Below are 23832 nucleotides of genomic sequence, written 5' to 3' on the forward strand. Positions count from 1 at the left end.
CCTGATGATGATGTGCTGGGTGGGGATGGTGGTCGAGCTGGGGAAGCCTCCCTTGAGGCTAACTTTATCTCTGGGATCGGTGATGATGCAAGAGACTCGTCAGAACTGGCCTGACGCGTCTTCTTAATGATCACGTTTCTACTGAAGCTTATTTCGTTATGGGTGATTTTATGACGCTCAAGAATTGATCAAACTAGATTTTTCTTTTCTCTAAAGAAATGATAGGAGTAAATTAGGTCTTGAATTTCGTCAAGGGGGTAATCCCTTGACCGATCAAGCCTGATGAATGGTTCAGAATGGGTTACGATCTTGCGATCGACAGGAAATAGTATGGGTTTGGAATCTGAACATAAGGAATTTTAATCTAAAAGAGTTTTTTCTAATCTCGGGAGATTAGCCTTATTTTTCTTGGGCGCCATGATAGGCGATTGGGAAAAAGGAGAAACGACCCTTGGCGAGGGCGACCCGAGCGCGAGGCACTACCGAGCGCGAAACACTATGAGAGCTGCGATGTTCACTGAACGAAGCGCGGTACACGAATGGGACTGATTATGTATCATCAATCTGAAAGAACTTCGCCCTATTATATAAGAATCGCCTTTAAAACGTCCTTCGATGTTGCGCGATGCTCAGTCGCCATTGATTTTAGTTATCCCAGGCTCCGTCACGCAGATCCCTTGAGCTCAACGCCCTCCATCCAGTTTGTACTTGGTCTTTCCCGTTTCCTTTTCTTCTGTGGACGCCAGTTTAGTACTTTCTAAGGCAGTCGCGTGTTGTCTATTCTTCTCACATATCCATACCACTTCAGTTGGGCACTCTCTGTTTCGTCCACTATAGTTTTCTGTCTACCCATTTTGTCCGTGATTGTCTCGTTTCGTACTCTACCCAGCCTTGATGTTCGTGCTGATCTCCTTATCGCGTAAATTTCTACCGCCAGTAAATTTCCTTTGCTATTCTCCGTAATCTCCGTTAATCTTACCCGATTGCTCTTGATTATCACATGTCATTACCTATTTCGTTACTCCAGAGTATATTATTCAGGCATTTTATTGCCTTGACTTTTCTCGAGTTTCGTTGTCGTCTTTCCCGAATTTATCAAAAGTAACGCCTAATATTTGTATTCGTTACATGTTTGTATATAATAATTATTATCCAGTTTTATTGCTGTTTGATCCCGATCCAACGCAGAGATATTTAATTTTTGTGAGATTCCATCTCCAGTCCCCAAACTTGGTATTCCTCTTTAAGTTTGCATGTCATATATTCCAAATCATATTTGTCTCCTGCACAAATAACCTGGTCGTCAACGAATTGCAAAGTGTTTAAGCGAAAATCTTCACTTATTGGTATGCCCGTACCTCTACACCAGCTTTTTCACTGTTTTAAAACTTCCTTGACGTATATTTTGAATAGAGTTGGTGACAAACAACACCCTTGTCTTAATCCTTTTGATATTTTAAATGGTTTTGATATTTTATTTCCAGTTTTTATTGAGGGGCAAGAATTTTTGTATATCTCTTCTATTGCTGTTATAAGTGTGTGATTTAATCTGGTTAATTTAAAAGATACACAGCTTGGTGATAGGGACGCTATCGTAAGCTTTCTGGAAATGGACAAACATTAGGTGTACATCTTCATTTATTGCTATTTTCTTTTCTATAAGAAGTTTCAAACACAATACATTATCACTCCAGAATATTGCTACTTTCTTTAAAAAACTAACTTTGTTTGCTGGGAGTTCGGCGAAGTGCATCTCCAGACGTATGTAAAGGTGCACAAGGGATCCTGTGAGCTTTAGGCTCTTAAAATCCATTGAAGTAGACATTCCAAAATGATTGCCTTTTCTTCCATTTCCTACCTGTCATATCAGATTAGAGCACTTTATAGAAAACTAGCGTGTACCCGCGACTTCGTTCGAGTCGAATTAATCATTTGTAAGCAAATATAGCATATAATATATAATAATAGCATAAAGCAAAGCAAGAATTTCCATTAACATACAAACTGGATAAAAATTTCTCACATTTATGTCAGCATGAGAAAAAACAATCGAGAAACCCCTCCTTACAATCGAGAACCTTTACACACCATATTCAATCCGTTTGCCAAAAATCAGCTTTAAATGTCGAGCAGTTTTAAACAGTTTAAGCAGAATTATCTACTCAATGGTTATATTTTATGAAACACCCTGTATAAATTTTTAAAAAATCTTAAAATATGTAAAACAACAAAATAAAATATACGCGTTTAAGAGTTTTTCCGAAAAACTCACCGGTTTTTAAATAAAAAATATTCTAATATTTGAGTGTTCGTTTCACCCCCTTAGAATTCGAGTTTCGAAAAATCCCTTCTTATCGAACCTCTACACCCTAAAGTCAATCCGTTTTCCAAAAATCAGCTTTTTACGTCAATCTTTTTAAGCAGGATCGTGATTAATCAATGACCAGATTTTTCGAAACATCCTGTATACATTTTTAAAAAATCTTAAAATATGTAAAAAACAAATATACGTGTTATATTAAGCGTTTTTTCGGAAACTTGACCGTTTTTTAAATAAAAAATATTATAATATTTGAGGGGTGGCTTCTTACGTTGAGTGGTTTGAGCAGGAGTCACTTAAGGATTTTATATATTAGTATAGATTAATGTGCCCAATTTTATGTATTTTTGTTGTTTTCTGTTGATCCTACTTCTAATGTATTTTTAACGTATACTTATAAACGCACAATCTAATTAAAGCATCTGAAAATTCGTTACTTCTATGGCTAATAAGGCCACTTTCGATATTTAAATGCAAATAGAAAATAATTCGTTAGACTACATTTGCTCGCATTATCGACGGACGCACGTAAAAACTATTTAAAATGCACACACACATTTGTAAAAATATTTTTCTTCCTTTAATAAGCCCAACTGTAATTATTGTGTTTAGTGAAAGCAGAAAAATTTACGGAGAGTACATACGTACTTACGGAAGAAAATCGGAAGATTTTTAGTAATTGGGAGGAAGTGTTTCATTTTTCAATCATTTTCCTTTTTTGCTTTGTTGCCTACGAGATAACAGAACAATACGAGGAAAATGATATTTCATCATTTTCAAGCTTTTCGCAATTGATAAATAAACATATACCACAATAAATATTATGATTACTCTACAAATATCAAGATAATTTATACCCAATATTTTTAATAGAAGCATAGTCATCCCTTGAATGTTTTTAACTAAAAATAGATTTTATCTAAATCTTGTCAACATTCAGGGGACACAGGTCATAAAATAATTTTTAATCACCGAATTGTATTTTAAAAAAGTGTGCTTCAATAATGAAGAGAGGTTTTCAAATTCAATCAATATTACATGGATGTTTTAGGATATGGCGTACATAAAGACGTTTCCTACTCCACACAAAATTATAAACTATATTTTTTATATCATGACATTCATTGCTAACACCAGGGGCGGATACAGGAATTTATTTTAAGGGGAGCCCAAAATAAAAACTAATGTAGAATATGCTTTTTAGGGTGCCATTTTTAACAAAAAAGACTAATATTTAACACAATCTACAGATTTTAGGGGGGGGGGGCGGGTCCCAGGGACTCCCCTCTATATCAGCCACTGGCTAACACTTTTTCATTGCTAATCCAAAAAATATTCTCAATAAGCATTACTTATTATCTAATTTTTATTCTATTTAGATGTGTCGACCGCAGTAATCCAAATATAGAAAAAATTCCTACGGTTTACAGTAAAAAATAATTATATTGATTACAGAATTAATTACTTTTGTTATTTTTATATATTATTTTGCCAATGTTTACCTGCCTTGCTTTACACCGCACGCCACTGTCATTAGTTCAAATTACAAATTTGGGAAATACAAATTTCTGGCGTTAATGAGTGCCACTTAACTGAGTAATATAAAAAGATATTAAAAAAATATTAATAGAACAATAAGTATAGTAAAATAATCAATATAAAAAATCAATAAGTGATAGGGTTTGATGTAGATATACTAAATGCTCTGCTACCAGATAATAAACAATAATTCCCTATGTTCTGATACAGATTCTCAGCTTCTACTACATCTCTTGAAAAATCCAGATCTTTTCAAGAAATATCGATTAAAAAAGTTTGAGTTGTAATAATATGCATTTTCTACGAAAACCCGAGATAGCTAAAAATGATGTAATAAAATTTGATAGATATTTATTATATTGTGCATCTGATTCACGTATAATATACAGGGTGTTTAATTTAAATTAAACAAGTTGTTGCGGTTTAAAGCTAATAATTATTTAGAATATTTTTAGACACTCTGTACTCTCTATAGGTAGCATTAGTTTAATTATTGCAACACAATATTCAGTAAATAGAAAAACTTCAGCACAATATTTGGTTTTAAAAACTTAAATACGCCTAGAGAAATAAAGCATTAGATTTGTTACTGCATTTCCACAAACTCGTAAATTTTTAAAAAACGTTAATATTAAAATGCGGTAAACCTTAATCAAACTTACCTTTATTTTAATCGTAGAAACTAAAAATGTAATAATGTACAGGGTGTTCCATTTAAAAAATGCAACTTTGACATTTTTTATTTATTTGGGCCTCTCTGTACCTTTTGAAAATAATTTTAAATTGTAGCTTTATATAGTAATCGTCCAATGATCTCTAACAATTTTTAAAAATCATTTGGCTACATTATTCTATATCGAATAGCGTGAAAACCCCTATATTAACATGCTTTACCTCATTAGGCAATTTTCATTAGGTAGTAATCAATAGACAGTTAATTTAAAATCTGACTCAGAACGTCAACAAAAGTTTAATAGACGTGCATTTTTGGTTTTTTGCTTTTGACGATGAGGGGAGATGATATGGCCACTAAAACCTTTAATTCTTTTTTAGATATTTTCTAGATTTGTTTCAATGGCAGGTTACGTCTTCAGGAAAACTACACTTACTAGGATTACTAGGTTTAATGAAGTCAACAAAAATATTTAAAAAGTTTCCATAAGAATATAAATCAGTACTGTCAGATTTATTGTCTATTTTCAATTATTATACCGTTTGACTAAGTTGTTGGGGTTTGGGATCCTGTTTCCCCTGGGATCCCTCACTCGGAGGCTTTGGGCACAGCTTCCTTGAGCCCATTGCTATACCCCTGTTATCATTGTACCAAACCTTCCTCTCATTCTTTCTTTGCATTAAAGCATTTCCAGCTCTTTGCAAAGTTTCCGATGTCGCTGATGTTGGTTCTGCTACTTCTTCTAGTCCCTCCAAAAAACCTTGCTCTAAAATTTTAAAGCATCGGTATTCCAGTGCCGGACAGTGGCAAAGCAGGTGCTCTGTGGTTTCTTCTTCCACTCCGCATTAGGTTAAATTATACAGTATGTCCCCGATTAGGGTTTCCAATTTTCGGGATCGGGATCCCGTTCATATCCCGGGATTAGAACCTATAATTCCGGGATTGGTCATCAGCTATCAGGATGAGAAATTTCAGTCTAAAAAAATACTTAATAAAAATGCAGATTTATATACAGGGTGTTTCAAAAAAACATGTGCCATCTCTCGTAGGGAGATTCCTCACGTAAAATTTAGATTTGTTTTTCATATTAACATAGGTTCGATTCTGCTTTGTTTCGTAGCTACAAGGTGTTAGTATTACATTGTTAAAAGTACTTCTAGCGTTTCGAATGAAATTTTGAGGGTAACAGTTACTATAAATGCCACATCTTTTAAAGCTAAAAAGCGGGATATTTCGTCGACATATTCACCAGGGACGTGCATATAGGTTATCACTGGAATATTTTTCTAAAAAAAAAGCATGTACGCCACTGACATTTTTTCTCTTGCTAGCGAAATAGTGTAATCAATTTAATGTCGATTAAAAGTTGTCTCTTGATATTTTGCCCCTTGATTCGTTCTGCCCTTTATTTTGGCCTTCTTGATGAGATAAACGCAATTTTATTAATTTGCCTTGATCCAAGTCTAATAATAGTAGCCCGAGTAGTAGCCTTTAAAAAAAATTTAATAACTATTAACAAGCAAACACAAGCAAAGGTTTTAAATAAGTCCTCATTTATTCCTTATCAAAAAATATGAAAAAAATCCTTAAACATGGGTATAGAAATGCATAGTTTTAGAGTTACAGGATGTTAAAACTTTTTAATTTTTTTTTTGTTATTATCTTAAATACCTTAAATACCATTATTTTTTTACTTGAAATTGATGTAGGTTGGACTAATCATAATAATAACAGTTAATAATATTTAATAATAAATTAGATAAAATAAATTAATTATTAATTTTATTTTTATTTTAATTTTATTAATTGTGATTATTAAAATTGCGTTTATCTCATTAAGGAGGCCGAATTCGACAAAATATCAAGAGATAAGTTTTAATAATTTTTATGGCATTAAACGGCCTACACAATTTTGATATCAAAAGAAAAAAAAGTCAGTGGCGCACCCTTTTTTTTTGAAAAATATTCCAGTGAACCCATATGCACGTCCCTGATGAATTTATGGACATTTTAATTTTTCATTCATTTTTTGTTTGGTTATTATTAATTGTGGTTATCTCTTATTTTTTGCTAATTTTATGTGTTAAAGAAACATAAAATTTGTTTAGTTCAATTTTATGGAAACAGTGATTATAAACTTTGTGCCTCTTTAAAGTACTAAATCTTGAAAAATATGGCATTAATCAAAACTAATAATAACTATCTATCAAACAATAAAAACAAAATTATATAACCATAGAAACTAGAAACGCATTTTGATTTTTAGGATTTAGAAAACGAAAAAATTCAACTATTTTTCATACTTTTTGTATTTTTATCTAAAACGGTATCGAAATTTGAAAAAATACAGGTTGTTTCAAAAAACATGTTCCATCTCTTGTGGGGAGATTCATCAAGTAAAAATACGATTTATTTCTCATATCAACATAGGTCCGATTCTGCTTTGTTTCGTAGCTACAGGGTGTCAAAGACTTAATATTTTTTCGATTTATTATAATTTTCTTCCAAGTATTTTTATTGTTTCCAATGAAATTTTGAGGTTAAAAGTTTCCGTAAATGAGACATATTTTAAAGCTAAAAAAGTGTCGACATATTCACCAGAGACGTGCATATGGGTTATCACTGGAATATTTTTCTAAAAAATCATGTACGCCACTGACTTTTTTTTTCGTTAGCGAAATAGTGTAAGCAATTTTAATGTCGAAAAAAGTTCTCTCTTGATATAATGTCGATTTCGGCCTCCTTGATGAGATAAACACAATTTTATTAATTTGCCTTGATCCAAGTCTAAGATAGCAACCTTTAAATAAAAAAATTTAATATCATTAACTTGCGAAAGTTTTAAATAAGTACTCATTGATTCCTTATCAAAAAATATGAAAATAAGTTCGTATAATCATGGATATGAAAATGCATAGTTTTAGAGTTACAGGACGTTAAAACATTTTAAAATTGGGTTTTTGTTATTATCTTAAATACCATTATTTTTTTATTTGAAATTGCTGTATATTGGACTAATAGTAATAATAACTAATAGTAATAATATTTAATAATAAATTAGGTAAAATATTTAATTTATTAATTTTAATTTTATTTGAATTTTATTAATTGTGATTAATAAAATTGCGTTTATCTCATCAAGGAGGCCGCATTCGCCAAAAAAATCAAGAAATAACTTTTAATTGGCATTAAACGGCCTACATAATATTGATATAAAAAGAAAAAAGTCAGTGGCGCACATGTTTTTTTTTGAAAAATATTCCAGTGGTAACCCATATGCACGTCCCTGATGATTTTATCGACACTTTTTTAGCATTAACATATGTAACTTTTACCCTAACAAACTTATACCCTCACAATTTCGTTCGAATCACCAAAAGTGCTTGGTAGAAAATTATAACAAATCGAAAAATTAATAAGACTTCAACACCCTCTGTAGCTACGAAACAAAGCAGAATCGGACCTATGTTGATATGAAAAATAAATCCTATTTTTACTTGAGGAATATCCCCACGAGATGGCACATGTTTTTTGAAAAACCTTGTATAAACGAGATTAACCATTTTAAATCTAGGAAAACGATCCGGGAAGACACTACACCAATATAGTTTAATATCTGAAAATAATCACGTATTTGCAACTAAAACCGACAAAAAACAACATTATCAAATTGAATACCGCATGGTGAACCGGGTGAACCCCACCGCCACAGGTATTGCTATCTGTTATTTGGTTACACTTGGCTACCAACATGGAACCAAGAATGGAAAGGCAAACAGTTCACACTTTTTGCAGTTTTAAGCCGAACTTGGTCGCGATAAGTTTAAACTTTAAAATAAGTTATTTTGTTTGTTCAGTTGTTAGTCGGCTTGTGGTGGTTTCGGCGTTTAATATGTGTGGTGACTACAACATGCTAGTCGTGTTAGTATTGTATAGGTAGATAATTATAGCGAAATTGTTGTATTGTTGTTTTCCGGTACGGTGATTTTATACGATAAAATGAAATACTTACCTAAATGTTCGATCACTTGGGATATTGTTCTTAATTTCGATATTTATAAGTTTGTTTTTTACCACTGCTGCTTTTTAATAAATATTTTTCCAATAAAATGATCACTATATGATGGGAATGAAAAATCAACGAAAACCTATACTTTTCATTTATAAAAACAAAACTTTAATATAAAAATATATAGTATTTTTTTTTCAAACGTCACAACATTATTAATTTTTCCGACATGATTGACGAGAATAAAAGACGTAATAAAAGAGATTTTAACGCCTAGGCATAAAAGTAAAGCACTTTTACGGCTAAGCACAAAAGTACAAAAATATATTACTAAACTGACATAGAGTGTCAAGTTCAATTAGTGAACCATAGTTTCTCGATTTACAGGGTGTTTCAAAAAACATGTGCCATCTCACGTGGGGAGATTCCTCGCGTAAAAATAAGATTTATTCTTCATATCAGCATAGGCCCGATTCTGCTTTGTTTTGTAGCTACAGGGTGTTAAAGTCTTAATAATCTTTCGAGTTGTTATAATTTTCTTCCAAGTACTTTTAGTGATTCGAATGAAATTTTGAGAGTAAAAGTTACTACGAGCCCTAACAACTAAATGTTCGGACAAACAAAAATTTATTAAAAACCTTTATTTTCATTAACTGAATTATTTAAATTTAAGAAATACATTTAAGATATATTAAAATCTAACATTTCTAATGAGCATTTAAATAGTTTAGTTTCTATAAACATTAAAATAAACTGTAGGCCAATAAATAAACAAAAATATTGCACAAAATCGTGACAACTAAATGTTCGCGCGGACACTTTAAAAATAACTGTTCTAATATGGCGTTACATCGGCATGAACTTTTGCAACCCCTGCAAGCCTGTTTGGCATTGTTTTTATTATTTATTACCATAATTCACTTAATATCATCGTCAAATGGGTAACGGTTTCTTGGGAATCGTGGCACAAATTTTGTTTTGTTTTATGCCACATGTCTCGATAATATTAAGATCCGGACAGTGCGAAGGCCATGAGGGAACCTTGATGTTCATATCCCTAAACCATTTTTTAGTAGTTTTAGCTGTATGGCATGCCCCGCCATCCTGTTGAAATATAAAATTATTGTCCTGGTCTTTACCAGAACAATTGGTTACAATGACCTTTGTCCTTCCCACTTGACACAAGAATATTTTTCAATTTTTTTTTTGATTTTTTGACGCATATCAATTATGCCTTCTACCACCTCATACTTTTCTGGGCCTATTTTAGACATACACCTTCAAATCATAATGCCTTTAGGAAACTTCACTGTCCTTTTGAGGCAATCTTTATCAAATAGACACTCTAGCGGTATTCGATTATATTTATTATATAGATATTAAGGTGGCCAATGTGCACATGTAATCCGTGCACTTGCCATTTGCGATTGGAATTATTAGCGTCAGATTGGGAAATAATTAAATTTTTTACATTAATGTCATTTTTGTAGTTCGTGACATCAGAAGTTCCAATCCGACGCTGATAATTCTAATTGCAAACTGCAAGTTCAAGGATTACATTTGCACGCATGCATGATCTTTATGAAAGATGGACAGTGGAATTTCCTAAAGACATTATGCTTTTAGAGTTTATGCCCGCAATGGGTCTAGGAAGATATGAGGTGGTAGAAAGGCACAACTAATGTGTCAAAATATCAAGAAATTTTGAAAAACAGTTTTGTGCCTAGTGCGAGGAACCAGGAGTATAGGAGTACCAGGAAATATGAATAGGAGTACCAGGAAATATGAATTTTATATTTCAACGGCGGGATATGCCATACAGCTAAAACTACTAAAAAATGGTTTAGGGACATGAACATCAAGGTCCCCTCACGGCCTTCGCACAGTCCGGACCTTAATGTTATCGAGACATGTGGCATAAAACAAAACAAAAATTGTGCCAGGGTCCCCAAGAAACCGTTGCCCATTTGACGATGATATTAAGAGAATTATGGCAAAATTTTTACTCTGGCGTATGTCAATCATTAATAAAAACAATGCCAAACAGGCATGCAGTGGTTGCAAAGGTTCATACCGATGTAACGCCATATTAGAACAGTTATTTTTTAAAGTGTCCGAACATTTAGTTGTCACGATATTGTGCAATATTTTTGTTTATTTATTGGCCTACAGTTTATTTTAATGTTTATAGAAACTAAACTATTTAAATACTCATTAGAAATGTTAGATTTTAATATATTTTTAATGTATTTCTTAAATTTAAATAACGTGCATATGGGTTATCACTGGAATGTTTTTCAAAAAAAAACAATGTTCGACTGCAAGATCTGCTAGTAGAAATTTTTAAGCTTAAAGTATCAAAACACAATTCATTTAAATCTCGATTTAAACCAAAAACTTGTAGTACATAACTAAAGTGTCCAAATGAATGAGAATCTTAGGGAATAAATAAATGTGAAAACTTTACATTTTCAACAGCAAATCTACTACCTGAATCCTCAGAAAGAAATTTTAATTCCAGTTAACTAACTAAGCCCGGCCTCGAATATGTCCATGTTTGGCAACAATTGAAAAATCGCGCTCTGGATTACGTAACTAAAAGCACAGAATATCTAGCTAGCTAGATATTCTGTGCTAAAAGTTAAATTGGTATCGAATATAGATGGTTTTTTCAATAAATAAATAAGCAGAACTTTGTCTTTCAACTATTTAATAAAATCCAATTCTAAAACAAAAACATAACAAACAAACTGTCACCTCAACTTAATATTGTCTATAACAGAACTAATAAAGCTATTACCAAAGTTTATAGAATATATTGTAAAATTTGCTATTATTCTGTGCCACAACTCGGAGAAGTACTATTTAGTTTTCAAAAATCGAACTATTTTGCCGTCTTATTTTTATCTAAACCACCCCAACTACTTCTTAATTTTGAATAGCACCTACACTATGTAGTTTTAAATAAGTGTTCATAATCCCGACTTACGAGTTAAAATCGTGTTTAAAGAAATAAAAACTATTTTAAACCAACTGTTTAAAAAACAAGTAAAACATCTTTTTCAACACTAATTTCTACTAATTCATCAAACTGTTCTAAATTTTAGTGATATTTTTCAGAAACCAACCCTCACCTTAATTTACCAACCTGGTTTAACCACAAAACACGATCTACATTATCAGTTAAAGTTAAAATGCCTGTAGCAGCAGCGTAGCGTAGCGTCAATACAAGGGGATGTAATAAGTAACTGTAATTAACATTTTACCAACACAATAAAGTTTTTTTTTTCTTTTTTTATTAAAGTCTTTAATTTTGAAGTTACAAAAATAAAAATACAATAAATGTAACAGGTTAAAAAAATAATCTAACCAATTTAAAAAAGAACGAAATTTAGCTAAAAAACAAAGCTGTGAACGTATCTGTAGGATAAAATAGCAGAAAAGGCGACCAAAAAAGTTTATTGAGTGCCTGACAACCACATAACCAGTGTTCACGAATAAAACGTTATAAAAATTTTCACGAATTTTCACATTTCAAAATTACAGTTGAGGGTTGGAACCTTTGGTGTTACACAGCAAAATAAAACACTAATACACCAAAACACTTTTACTTTTACACTGGACGCGCGTTTCGCTAACCATGTTATTATAAACTCTTTTTTTGGGTTTATAATCATCTGCTGATGATGCTAACATGGTTAGCGAAACGCGCGTCCAGTGTAAAAGTAAAAGTGTTTTGGTGTATTGTGGTGATTTAGTGTTTTATTTTAAAATGACGAATAGGTACACTATCTTAATTTAGGATTAATATTCAAAATATACTTTGGGGAATTTTTCTGAATACACTATAGAACTGAAGTATAATTACAAAATTATCTTACAGCCGCGCTCAGAATTGGTCATCGCGACACGCTACGATATTTTATTTTATACCGCGAAAGAGATGTGTTTAAAAAACCGCATCACCCACTGGCTAAAACAGTGAACGGAAGACGTAATTGCGGCCGGAAAGTTCGCTGACCCCGGCTCGCGTTTTTTGGCGTTCAAGATGTAACGAGGACAGTCGCATCATCGCGCTGTCGATATATTTTTATTTTTAGCCTTTATAGTTCAGTCATTGGGGATTTTTGCTTGGAAAAAACTCTGGAAGTTTTGCTACTTTGCAGGTTTATAGGTTTTGGGGTCCCTAACTAAAATACATAAAATGCACATTTCTAGACTTGCCGCCATCTTGCCAAGATGGCGCCCAAAATCAATAATTAATTTTAATTATTGAAAATGTGTACTTGTTTCCACAGCACCCAAGAGGAAAAGTACATGGCGCGTTTATTTTAAGGTGGTCTCCCCGGAGGCCTACTCCACTAGGCAAATTAAAAACTTTAACTTATCTGCACAAACCCGACGGATCTGGCTCATTGATGTCAAAGTCGATCGTGTCTGCTGTGCTGGGCTCATCAGGGTGGTCTCTCAGTACGTCCAACTCTTCATCTTTAGCCGCCAGAGGGATATCTACAGGCAAGTCCGTCTCCTCTTCATCGAATTGGCTGTGATGTTGTCACAGGATTTCCCATTGCAGTATGCACAAATCATTGAACATTTTAATCCTGTTTTTCTGCATCCGCAGGCTTTACCACAGTTGTTGGTTTTGCATTTACAGAAAAAAAATGCCAATAGGGATTTTGGAACTGGATCTTTCAACGTTGTGACTGGAGTAATGCCCGTTTTTGTTTTCTTCCAACCCCATTCTTCGGCATCTTTGGTACAACCAGACCAATGCTGAACCTGGTGGTATAAGTTTGCAATGAATGCTGTCCAGCACGACAATGAATTATTCATAAATTAATGAGCGAATTAATGATACGCCACTGTTTCATGACAAAATTGAAGAAACTAAACTAAAACTGGTTTTAGTGAACACTAATCGACATTTGATTTCGGAAAATCGACTATATGTATATCATACTTTACGCAGAATTGTAAAATTTCCAGGGATTTTGTGCCTAAACGGTTGACTTTAGCGAAAATTTTCATATAACCTTTTTATAGGAAATTTTATTCTCTTTAATTTTGCTCTCTTCAAATTTTTGCGAAAAACGCATAGTTTTCGAGATATTTACAAAATACCAATTTTGGACGCCACCTTGGTAAGATGGCGGCGCCGGCGGCAAGTCTGGAAATGTGCATTTTATGGATTTTAGTTAGGGACCCCAAAACCTATAAACCTGCAAAGTTTTAAAACTTCCGGACTTTTTTCCAAGCAGGCCCCTTTTATGATCCCCTATGACTGTACTATTAGTAAGTTTAGTAGGTCTTACCGTTATCTATAAAGCTCGACCAATACACATATCAAATACTTAATTGAAATTGAGTTTAATTATTTAAATAAATTTAATGAGAATTTTTGAAATAAAAATGTATTATAATATTTTGAAGGGACGCATCACCCCCTGCATCTCCCGCATCAATGAAAGCTGCGCCGCTGGCCTGTGGACATAAAAAATAATACATTTATTAATGCTATCATAAGAGAAGTGTAATATCCTTTATATATTCATTAATTTACATAATAAGTATATCTCATCTTCATGATACAACGTTTTAAAATATTGCCTCAACATTTATTATTTTGTGAAACAAATTTTGTTACACTACAGAATTATCATAATAGTACCTTTTCAACGACTCACTAGCTAAACAATTATGATTTTTTGGTGTCGGATATAGAACAAAAATACACAAGTTAAATCAAGTGATGTAAAATTATATCAATATTAAGAATACCTTGCACAAAGAGGCACTTGACTGTTCGTGACTATTAACATTAAATTCAATTTAGCTACACGGTTTGTAACTTAAATGGTATAAAGCGTTGTTTTGAGTGCCAAACGATAACCAAGTTGAAAGAAAAAAGTTTAATTAATAAAAATCACTTTACTTTTTTAAATGTAGTTTATCAAGCGGGTTTTGAATTTGACAATATTAAAAAAAATCTAATGAAAAATTTCTTTAATAGAAGTTTTATTATCTGTCATCAGGCGAAGTACTCTAGATCAAAAAACTATTTGATCGCATTGTACTTTTCTACAAACAAAAATATCAATAGCTTGAATCACACTATGAACATTTTATTTTTATGACAGGATTATTTACTTATTATTGTTACTGTTATTATATTTTAGGCGGAAACCGACGTTTCCAGGATCGTTAACTGACCTTCATCGATTCAGAAAAACAGCCCATGGCCACGATGGATCCAGCAGGATTGTCATGGTCAGAAAAACTGACCAGAGAACGTTTGCTTCAATTAAAAAGGGACAGGTAAGCTAAAAAAGGTACAAAGTATTATGAGATATATTTAGAAATACCTTTTTTTTTCAATTAAATTAAAGTAAGTTATTTGGTTACCATCAATGATATTTGTATCTTACACGTTTTTATCATACATGGTATTTCGAAACAAAGTGTTGGTTTTAACTCCATACTACTTCCGCCAGGACGCCCTTCTTCTACCGACTAAAAGTCTGACTTAAATAAGTATCAATCTTACTTTTTTATACTTTATTTTGAAATGCCTATATCTCATTAACTATTAAAAGTTTCCATCTGTCAATTATACGAGGGAAAACAAAGTGTTGATATTTTGATGAAAGTTTGAAACACCCTGTGGAATATGTTAGCAAAGCAAGGAATTTAACCAAACCAAACTTTTTAAGACATGATTGATGACATGAAATTACATGATTTTATGCCATTTAAAACAATTCGCCCTACGAATTTCCTAATCTTATTATTGGCAATAAACAATGCATTGGCAATAAATAATGTTTTTATCTTCCGAAAAAACTACGTGACAAAAAGATTCAGCGTCATTAATAATCGGTTTTCTTAACCTTCTGCTAAGCCGGATAATTGACAATAATAATTATCCATAAAACAAAGATTAGACAATGTGTATTTATTTTTAAATTGCACATCGCATCCGGCAGAAAAAATATCAACATACAAATTCTTCTGAAACAAGATCTTCATGAATTTTGTTCTTAATAGATGCTCTGTAGATTCTTTTTCTTTTAGCTTCATTTTCCTTATACTCTAAATCTGCTTTTACTTTTTTCTGCGTTTCCGATCTCTTTCTTTTTATTCTATGACGAATTTATAAGTTGGTCCAAAAAATTAATCATGAGTTGGGATGGACGGGACACATTTTGGTGCTGACTTAAGTCAGTAGACAAGCTACTTTAGGTGACAAGTGTCCTTAAATATATTTATTATAGTTAGATGAAAGAAATGTTTGGAACAGCACCAGAAAATTTCAAAAACTTTGTGTTATATTTAAAACAAATATGTTTTTTTTGGACGGACGAGACATAAACATTAGTTACCAGTTTTGTCGATATACAAGATTAATTCAGTAATATTACACTGTAGTAACACTGTCAACAAATAAACAACTCTACAAAAATATGACAACCATCCAAGACGCCGCCGCAGTTTTTTTTATTAAGTCATGGTCTACTTAGCTAAATTTGATAGTTAAACGAGGCAATAGGATATAAGGATCTTGGGGCTTTTAAGGATGTGGCTTACTGGTTTGCTGGCTACATTTAAACTAAAATTGTATGTTTTCCTTTTAACTTAGGAATGTTTCTAATATTTGTAATAAAAAATCACCAAATATCGTATAATTTATTTTTCATAAATATGTTTATCTTGGCTTGAAATGGCCTTCTAGATCGCATAAACTATTCTATATTAGGATGGAAGCGTCCAAAAACTTGACGAGAGAATTGCTGTCATTCCTGGAATCTCAATCTGCAGGCTAAGATTACATGCGCTAAGTCTCCTTCGGTTCCACACTCGCCATATAGCATTATCTTTCAAACCTAATTTGTTTAACCCTGGTATATATTCAATTTGTTTATTTGTGAAATTTATACGAACAGATTTTCCTTCATTGAGGTCAATCCTCCATTTTGGAACTTCATCTCCTTCCTCTTCATTATTTTTGGCCAAAACTCCCGATGTTCCTTTTAAGATGGTAATTGCAAATTAGTTTCCTTTTATGAAAACACAATTTTTACCCGCTACCAGGGGCGCCGGCTTTTAAAACGTCGTGGACGCCGGCTTTTATAAAACGCTCATCCGATATGGGTACTTAAATATAACAAATTTCCATATTGTTACATTTATTACACTTTTTTACATATGGGACATACATAGTAAAATTCATTTTTGCAATTCTATATTGAGTATAATTTGAGTAAGACAGAAATAACATTTTCTAGTGCAGATACCAATTTCTAAAAATATTGCTAAATTGAGTAACGCATTCACTTCAGTACATTTTTTAAGCGAAAATGGCCTCCCGAGATACAGTTCTGTGTTGCATTTTTGCTCACTTGTGCTATTGCAGAAAAACAACGGTTAGTTAATAGAAGCAAGTGGATTAAAGATTGGCTACTTAAAGGAAATAATTATATTAACACTAAAAGGAAATTATTATAACTAATTAAGAATGAACGTGGAAACTTTAGAACTATTGAAATTTATTTATTCGAAAAACTACCATAATATGATGTGGGTCAGAACCATGACTCCTGAGCATTCTGTTTTTTGATTCATGTCAAAACATGCTTTGGTTAATTTTTAAGAGCGAAATGAACTGATCACCATAAATTTGCATTTTTTTCAATTATAACTTTTTAATATGACGAGGTGGTTTTGGAGACTATTGTCGTAACGTCATTTTACGCTGCGCTGGATTCTCTATACTAATTTAAAAAAATATGCTAAAGACCTGGTTTTAATAAACATTAATAACGATAACAGAAATAACGATATTAAAGAAAACATCTATAATACTCAAATATACAAACAGAAAAAAAAATGTAGAAAATACCCTAATACTTTCTATTGCATCCCTTGGCTACTATAACTGCCCGTATGCGTTTGTTCATACTGTCATTGAGGCTATATATGGGACATACATAAAATTTAATTTTATAAAGAAAATGCCATATCAATTTTTGGCATTTTTGCAATTCTATTGAGTATAATTTGAGTAAGGCAGAAATAAAACTTTCTAGTGCAGATACCAATTTCTAAAAATATTGCTAAATTCAGTGACGCATTCACTTCAGCACATTTTTTAAAAGAAAATGGCCTCCCGAGATACAGTTCTGTGTTGCATTTTTGCTCACTTGTGCAATACAGAAAACGCAGAAAAACAACGGTTAGTTAATAGAAGCAAATGGATTAAAGTTTGGCTACTTAAAGGAAATAATTATATTAAAACTAAAAGGAAATTATTATAACTAATTAAGAATGGACGAGGAAACTTATTAGAACTATTGAAATTTATTTATTCGAAAAACTACCATAATATGATGCGCATGTGGGACCAATCAAACCTAAAATCAAAGGACCTAACCAAAGGACTCTCTACAGAATTTAAGCGACGTCTTGCCTTACGGAGGATAAGATAAGATTAGTTCCGATACTTCTTTCCTCTCGTGGGTCTGGGAGAAGCACCCACTTTGTTGGTTTCTTTGGTGCTCATCAGATTTTTATGTATCTAATGTAAGTCATGTCAGAGTGCTACATAAAGTTTATAAAATATTCAAAAAAGTATTGGTCAAAATTGATAAATTGACAGACACTGGTAAAAATCAATAAGAAGTTGGAAGATTAAAATCTGGATTTACCTGAGAAGGATAACATACTGGGTGCGTCACAAAAGTGTATAACTTTTTCAGATAAAACCCCTATAACTTTTTCAGATAAAACAACGAGATTCGGTATATATTTGGTGTGTTAGTATATGACATAAATTAGGATTGATTGACATATTCAATTGTTTTCGGTCACTAATGACTACAACTTTTAATTTTTAAATAGCACAATTTGAAAAAATTGAGATGTGATTAAAAATACGATTTGGGCATCTTTTAACCGGCCAGAACAAGACACGAAAAACATTAGACGACCAAATCTATTTTTCCAAGGCTCCTTGATTAAAAGTGTTTTTAACACAGCCATGGCACTCTAGATTGAAATTTAAAATACAATTTGTTTTTGAGTGAATATGCCAAAAGTTGACATATGATATGTCATTCGATTCAGAGTGTCATTTTCTATCGAATAAAGTAAAAAAAATACCTAGGGTGCCATTTAAAAATCAAAAGATGTAGTTATTTCCGGTGAAACCGGAAGTGACCGAAAACAATAATTGAATATGTCAATCAATCTTAATTTATGTCATCTAATAACATACTAAATCTCCTTGTTTAATCTGAAAAAATAAAAAAGTTATAGGGGTGAGCCATTTTTGAGACGAACCCGGTATACAGTTATCAGCAAGAGAAAGTTTTGAGTCGGTATTTATATGTCTAGGAGTCAGAGCTGCAACAAGTCAGTTTCAAAAAGGCTTAAACTAACACCACTTAAAATAAAACGGATTAATTTCAAAATATAATTTAAAAATAAAATAAAATAAATAAATAAAAAAATATGAGTATTAAGAACGTAACAACTTTTATGAGATTTATCGGACTCTGTAGTACTTTTTACCTATTCGTTACAGTTTAGATGTCATCAAATACAGATCTATTAAAAAGTGGTGATATATTTTAATCACTATGCAATATCTCTATAGCATAATTTAAACTAAGTGATAGAACCAAACCAAACCTAGTTGGTGTTTTTGATCTGCTGCCTGGATGCCGGCCTGACAGTTCAAAAAGAACTGCTGCTGTAAAAAATTTATCATAAAAAGATATGGCTAAGTGTTTATTACATAACCACTAATCCAACGCTTCATTTCATGCGCTTGGGAAAATTCTTACTCTGTGCTAGTACCCTTGTTTCTAGTACTGAACACATTGACTGTACTTATACAGAGTGCTACAAATTCGAGGTACGAACATTAATCGTATTTCGGTAACCGTAATCGGCTATGAGAATATGCAATTAGTTTCTTGATTTTCTAAAAAGTAACGACAAAATAATAAAATTAATTTTCAAAAAAATCAGTTTTTCCAAAAAACTCAGCAGTCAAAATTTTGAAAACTTTTTTGATGGCATCTTGGTGAACATCCCAAAGCGCAACTTTGCCCCAATATAACCATGTCCTTATCTATTAGGGTTACCGAGATACCAATGCTCGTACTTCGAATTTGTAGCACCCTGTATACAGGGTGATTCTTAACCTATACGCATAAACTTGGGAAATTATTGCTGATGACAAATAATGACTAATAATGAAAAAAAATGTTAGTAAAATATTTTTTTAGATTCTGAAATAATTTTAGTTTTTTTTTCACAAAAACTTATCAATTTTATCAATTCAATCTAATGTAATTTACGTTTTTTTGTTTTTATTTCAAATAGTTTGTTATCTCCGTAAATAAAAATATTTTACTAACTTTTTTTTTCATTATTAGTCATTATTTGTCATCAGCAATAATTTCCCAACTTTATGCGTGTAGGTTAAGAATGACCCTGTACACACAAAAATGGGCACCCAAAGCTGATCTTTTCCAACAGTGCATACTCAATTAGAGCTAAGCTATTGCGTCTTCTGGATTATCCCCCCTTAAATCATAACGGATATATATTATTTACTTAATCATGTTGTTTTCGGATAAGTTTCTAAATTTCGATATAATAAAAATAACGTAGGTACTTCAAAGTGTTTTTGACAAAATTTCCTGGTGCGTTGAAATCATTCGTTTTCTCATTTACTATGAACAATAGGGTAAACAAATGTTAATCCATCTAATCTGTAAATAGGCCATTAACATGATTTTTCCAGCATTAATCATGTTTAGAAAGCGTTAGAAATACGAGTATATACCGATACGATACCACCTTATCTTCCTAAACAATCGAGAAAAAATAAAATTTATATTCCCTCGCAAACAGTATATAGGCCCTGTTTATCGTCAGAACCTTCAATTGATAAATGGTGGTAATGTTAAGTACGATTAGGTGAGAAATTATTTGTTATTAGATTTAAAGCCCACAAAATTTTTTTTTCGGTGATAAGACTGAAAGGAAGTGTGATAGTCCGTAAATATTATTACATGTATTCCTAAATTATTTATTTAATTACAGGAACCGACATTAGAGACAATAACTCGTGAAACAATCGAAACGTTTAGAGGCCAAAGAACTGAGTGCAAAATTACCACAGAGAAAAAGGATTTCGAAAATCGCTGTCCTCAGGATATAATCGAGGCATTGGCTGATAGAGGAGCACAAACTCTCAAAAGAACTATTATTAAAGTAAGTCTGTTAATAATATACATTTACAATATACACTCAGATGCAAAAAAACGCAACGAAGAATTTTTTTGTGAAATTTTAAAGTGTTATATTTTTGTTATTTTTGGCTGGATATAATCGTAGACTCAGTTTTTTATAAACTTTAGTATTTGGCATCTTATACAGAGTTAATCGAGGGATTGTTTTTTACCCTAACTTTAAAACACCCTATGCAATAATTTCGTGTGTAAATTTTCCTAAAATATAAAATTTACAGTCAGAACCATGACTTCTGAGCATTTTGTTTTTTGATTCATGTCAAAACATGTTTGGTTAATTTTTAAGAGCGAAATAAATTAATCACCATCAATTTGCATTTTTTCAATTATCATTACTTTTTGATGTAATTTTTTAATATGACGAGATAGTTTTTGATGACTCGTAACGTCATAATACGCTGCATTGGATACTCTATATACTAAATTAAAAAAATACTTTAAAGACTAACGATACAGTCCTGGTTTTAATAACGATAACAGAACTAACGATATTAAAGAAAACATCTAATCTGTAATACTCAAGTGTACATACAGAAGAAAAATTGTAAAAAATACCCTAATACTTTGTATTGCCCTTCCTTGGCTGCTATAACTCCCTGTATACGTCCGTTCATACTGTCATTGAGGCTACATATTATATATTGCATTATGTTTTCCCATTCTTCTTTAAGGACTAAGCGAAGTTCATTTAATGAAGCCGGTACTGCTTCGCGATCTCTAACCCTCCTGCCAAGCATTTCCCAAATGTCCAACATGATTGGCAGTTCATAGTAGTATTATAGTTCACAATAATATGTAAGTATATAGTTCGCAACCAAAACCGCTTTGTCATATTGAAAAATAACTTCAAAAAAAGAAATGATAATTGAAAAAATTGCAAATTGTTGGTGACAAGTTAATCCGCTCTTAAAAATTACCCAAGGCATGCATTGACATGATCCAAAAAACAAAATGCTCACGAGAATTGGCTATGATAAAAAAATAATGTTTTAGGAAAATTTGTTCACGAAATTATTGCACAGGCTGTTTTAAATTTAAGGTAAAAAAAAAATGGCGCCGGGAAACACGTATAGCCGCCCATAGTAAAATAATAAAAAGTTGGTAGGCAGTTCTTTTAGTTTCAACGTAAAGAAATTTTTCCAATTTTTTTTTATCTCAAAAACTGCGACTTTAAAAAGAAGAAAGAAATAGATTTAGAAATAACTGTAATTTTGGAGTTACGATTTTTTTAAATTTTTAACCCCCTCCCATACCCCCTTACCAATCCCCCACCCCCACCAAAAACTAATAGCCAGATTCTCGGATGCTACAGCATTTTTTTTTTATGGAGTTCCTCCAATGTTTCTGTTTTTTTTACTTTATTTTCCTTTAAAATAACACAGTTTTGAATATTCTAAGACACATTTTAATTTTAAGTTCTTATGTTTTTGGAGGTATTCCATGAAAATACTTTGAGTCTTAAATAAAATATCTTTGTATATATCCTAAGACTTTATAATTCTTATAAAAAAAATAATTTTACAATTAATGTGCAGAAAGAAAAAAGAAAAAAAATGTAGTAATCTTATTGATTTTACAGAAACCAAATCAAAAAATGGACTTTCAGCAAGAATGTTTAAGGGCTCACAACGAATATAGAAGGAAGCACGGAGTACCACCTCTGAAACTAGATAAAGAAATGTGTAAATTCAGTCAGCAATGGGCTGATTCCTTAATCAAAAGAGATGTGTTACAACACAGCAATAATAGGGAGTATGGAGAGAATCTTTTTATGATGCAATCGTCGAATCCCAATTTCACAGTCTCGGGAAAAGAAGCAGTTGATACTTGGTAAGTTTATTTGATACTTAGTCGTACGTATATTTAAGTGAAGTTGAGATAAATAAGAAATTACAGTTGTTTTAGTCGTTTCTCAATTTGACATCATTATATAGTAACATCATTATGTCGTGTGTCTCTTGTACCTCATTGAATAACTTATATTTCTATTATACAGGGTGTCAAAAAAATAATTAATCTAACTTCGGTGGGTGACTCTACAGATAAGAATAAAACAAAAAGTTCCTATGAACATATATGCCCTAAAATGTTTCTCGAAGAAGTTACAGCCCTCGAAAGGAAAAAAATAATATATTATGTTTATTTTTAGGAACATTGGTAAGCCGTTTTTTCCTGAAATTTGGTACTCTTATACACATATAACAGCCCTGAAAGGGTACTTTCCATTAGGGTAGAGAGTACTATTGGTGGTACTTCTTTTATCCTTACAGATACAGTAATTTCAACAAATGAGAATTAAAGCTAGAACTTTTTTACGTAAAAAAGGTGGTTATCGTTTAGTTCGAAAGGGTGACCGGTTTTCAAGATATGTGCCTTTAAAGGTTCCGATGCATCGGACGGTTTACCAATGTTCTTAAAAATAAACAAAATATATTATTTTTAGTTAACCTTTCGAGGTAACTTTTTCGGTTGCAAATATTTAGCTTGATCCTTGATCTCTTCCAGATCAAATTTTTTTATAGATTTATATTAGCATTATTTCAACATAAATATATATTTTTTAAAAGCCTTAACGGAACATAACGCCTTTAAACGATTTAGAAAATTGGTTGCCGAAGTCATACCAAGGTTTCCTATATCGTCCGGTATCATCCGAAATATATTTAAAACATACATATTTATACTTCATACTTAACCATAATTATAGAGTGGTTTAAAAAAATCACATCAGACTTTAACTTGTCAATAAATATCATCATCAACATATCATGTTCCAAATGACCCCTCTTTATCACTACCACAAATCATTCGAGGTGAATAAAATGGATCGAAGAATGTGGACGGATACGACATTCCTAGAGGACAGACTAACCTGGTTTATAGAATTCAAAGACCGCTGACCGAACAGGAGCTGAAGTATTTTGGGAAAGACCAAGGGCATGATTTTCCTTTTCTTTAGGTAAATACT

The 23832-nt window shown here is 32.0% G+C and overlaps 1 protein-coding gene across 4 annotated transcripts in view; it reads left to right on the forward strand.

Moving 5' to 3' along the window:
- LOC115885666 (ancylostoma secreted protein-like) overlaps window positions 1–23832 on the forward strand; it is a 63875-nt gene that overhangs the window by 32640 nt on the left and 7403 nt on the right. For 2 of the 4 annotated variants that reach the window (XM_030904645.1, XM_030904644.1), the window contains exons 2-4: window positions 14721–14859; window positions 20656–20826; window positions 22444–22694. In XM_030904645.1, coding sequence (XP_030760505.1) covers window positions 14721–14859; window positions 20656–20826; window positions 22444–22694 — 561 coding nt within the window. Of the gene's footprint in view, window positions 1–8427; window positions 8454–14720; window positions 14860–20373; window positions 20530–20655; window positions 20827–22443; window positions 22695–23832 lie in introns of those variants that run through there. The other 2 variants (XM_030904643.1, XM_030904646.1) reach the window with 2 other exon arrangements.

The sequence above is a fragment of the Sitophilus oryzae genome, unplaced genomic scaffold (assembly GCF_002938485.1).
Source record: "Sitophilus oryzae breed Bouriz unplaced genomic scaffold, Soryzae_2.0 scaffold_41_pilon_pilon, whole genome shotgun sequence".
Classification (NCBI taxonomy): Eukaryota; Metazoa; Arthropoda; class Insecta; order Coleoptera; family Curculionidae; genus Sitophilus; species Sitophilus oryzae.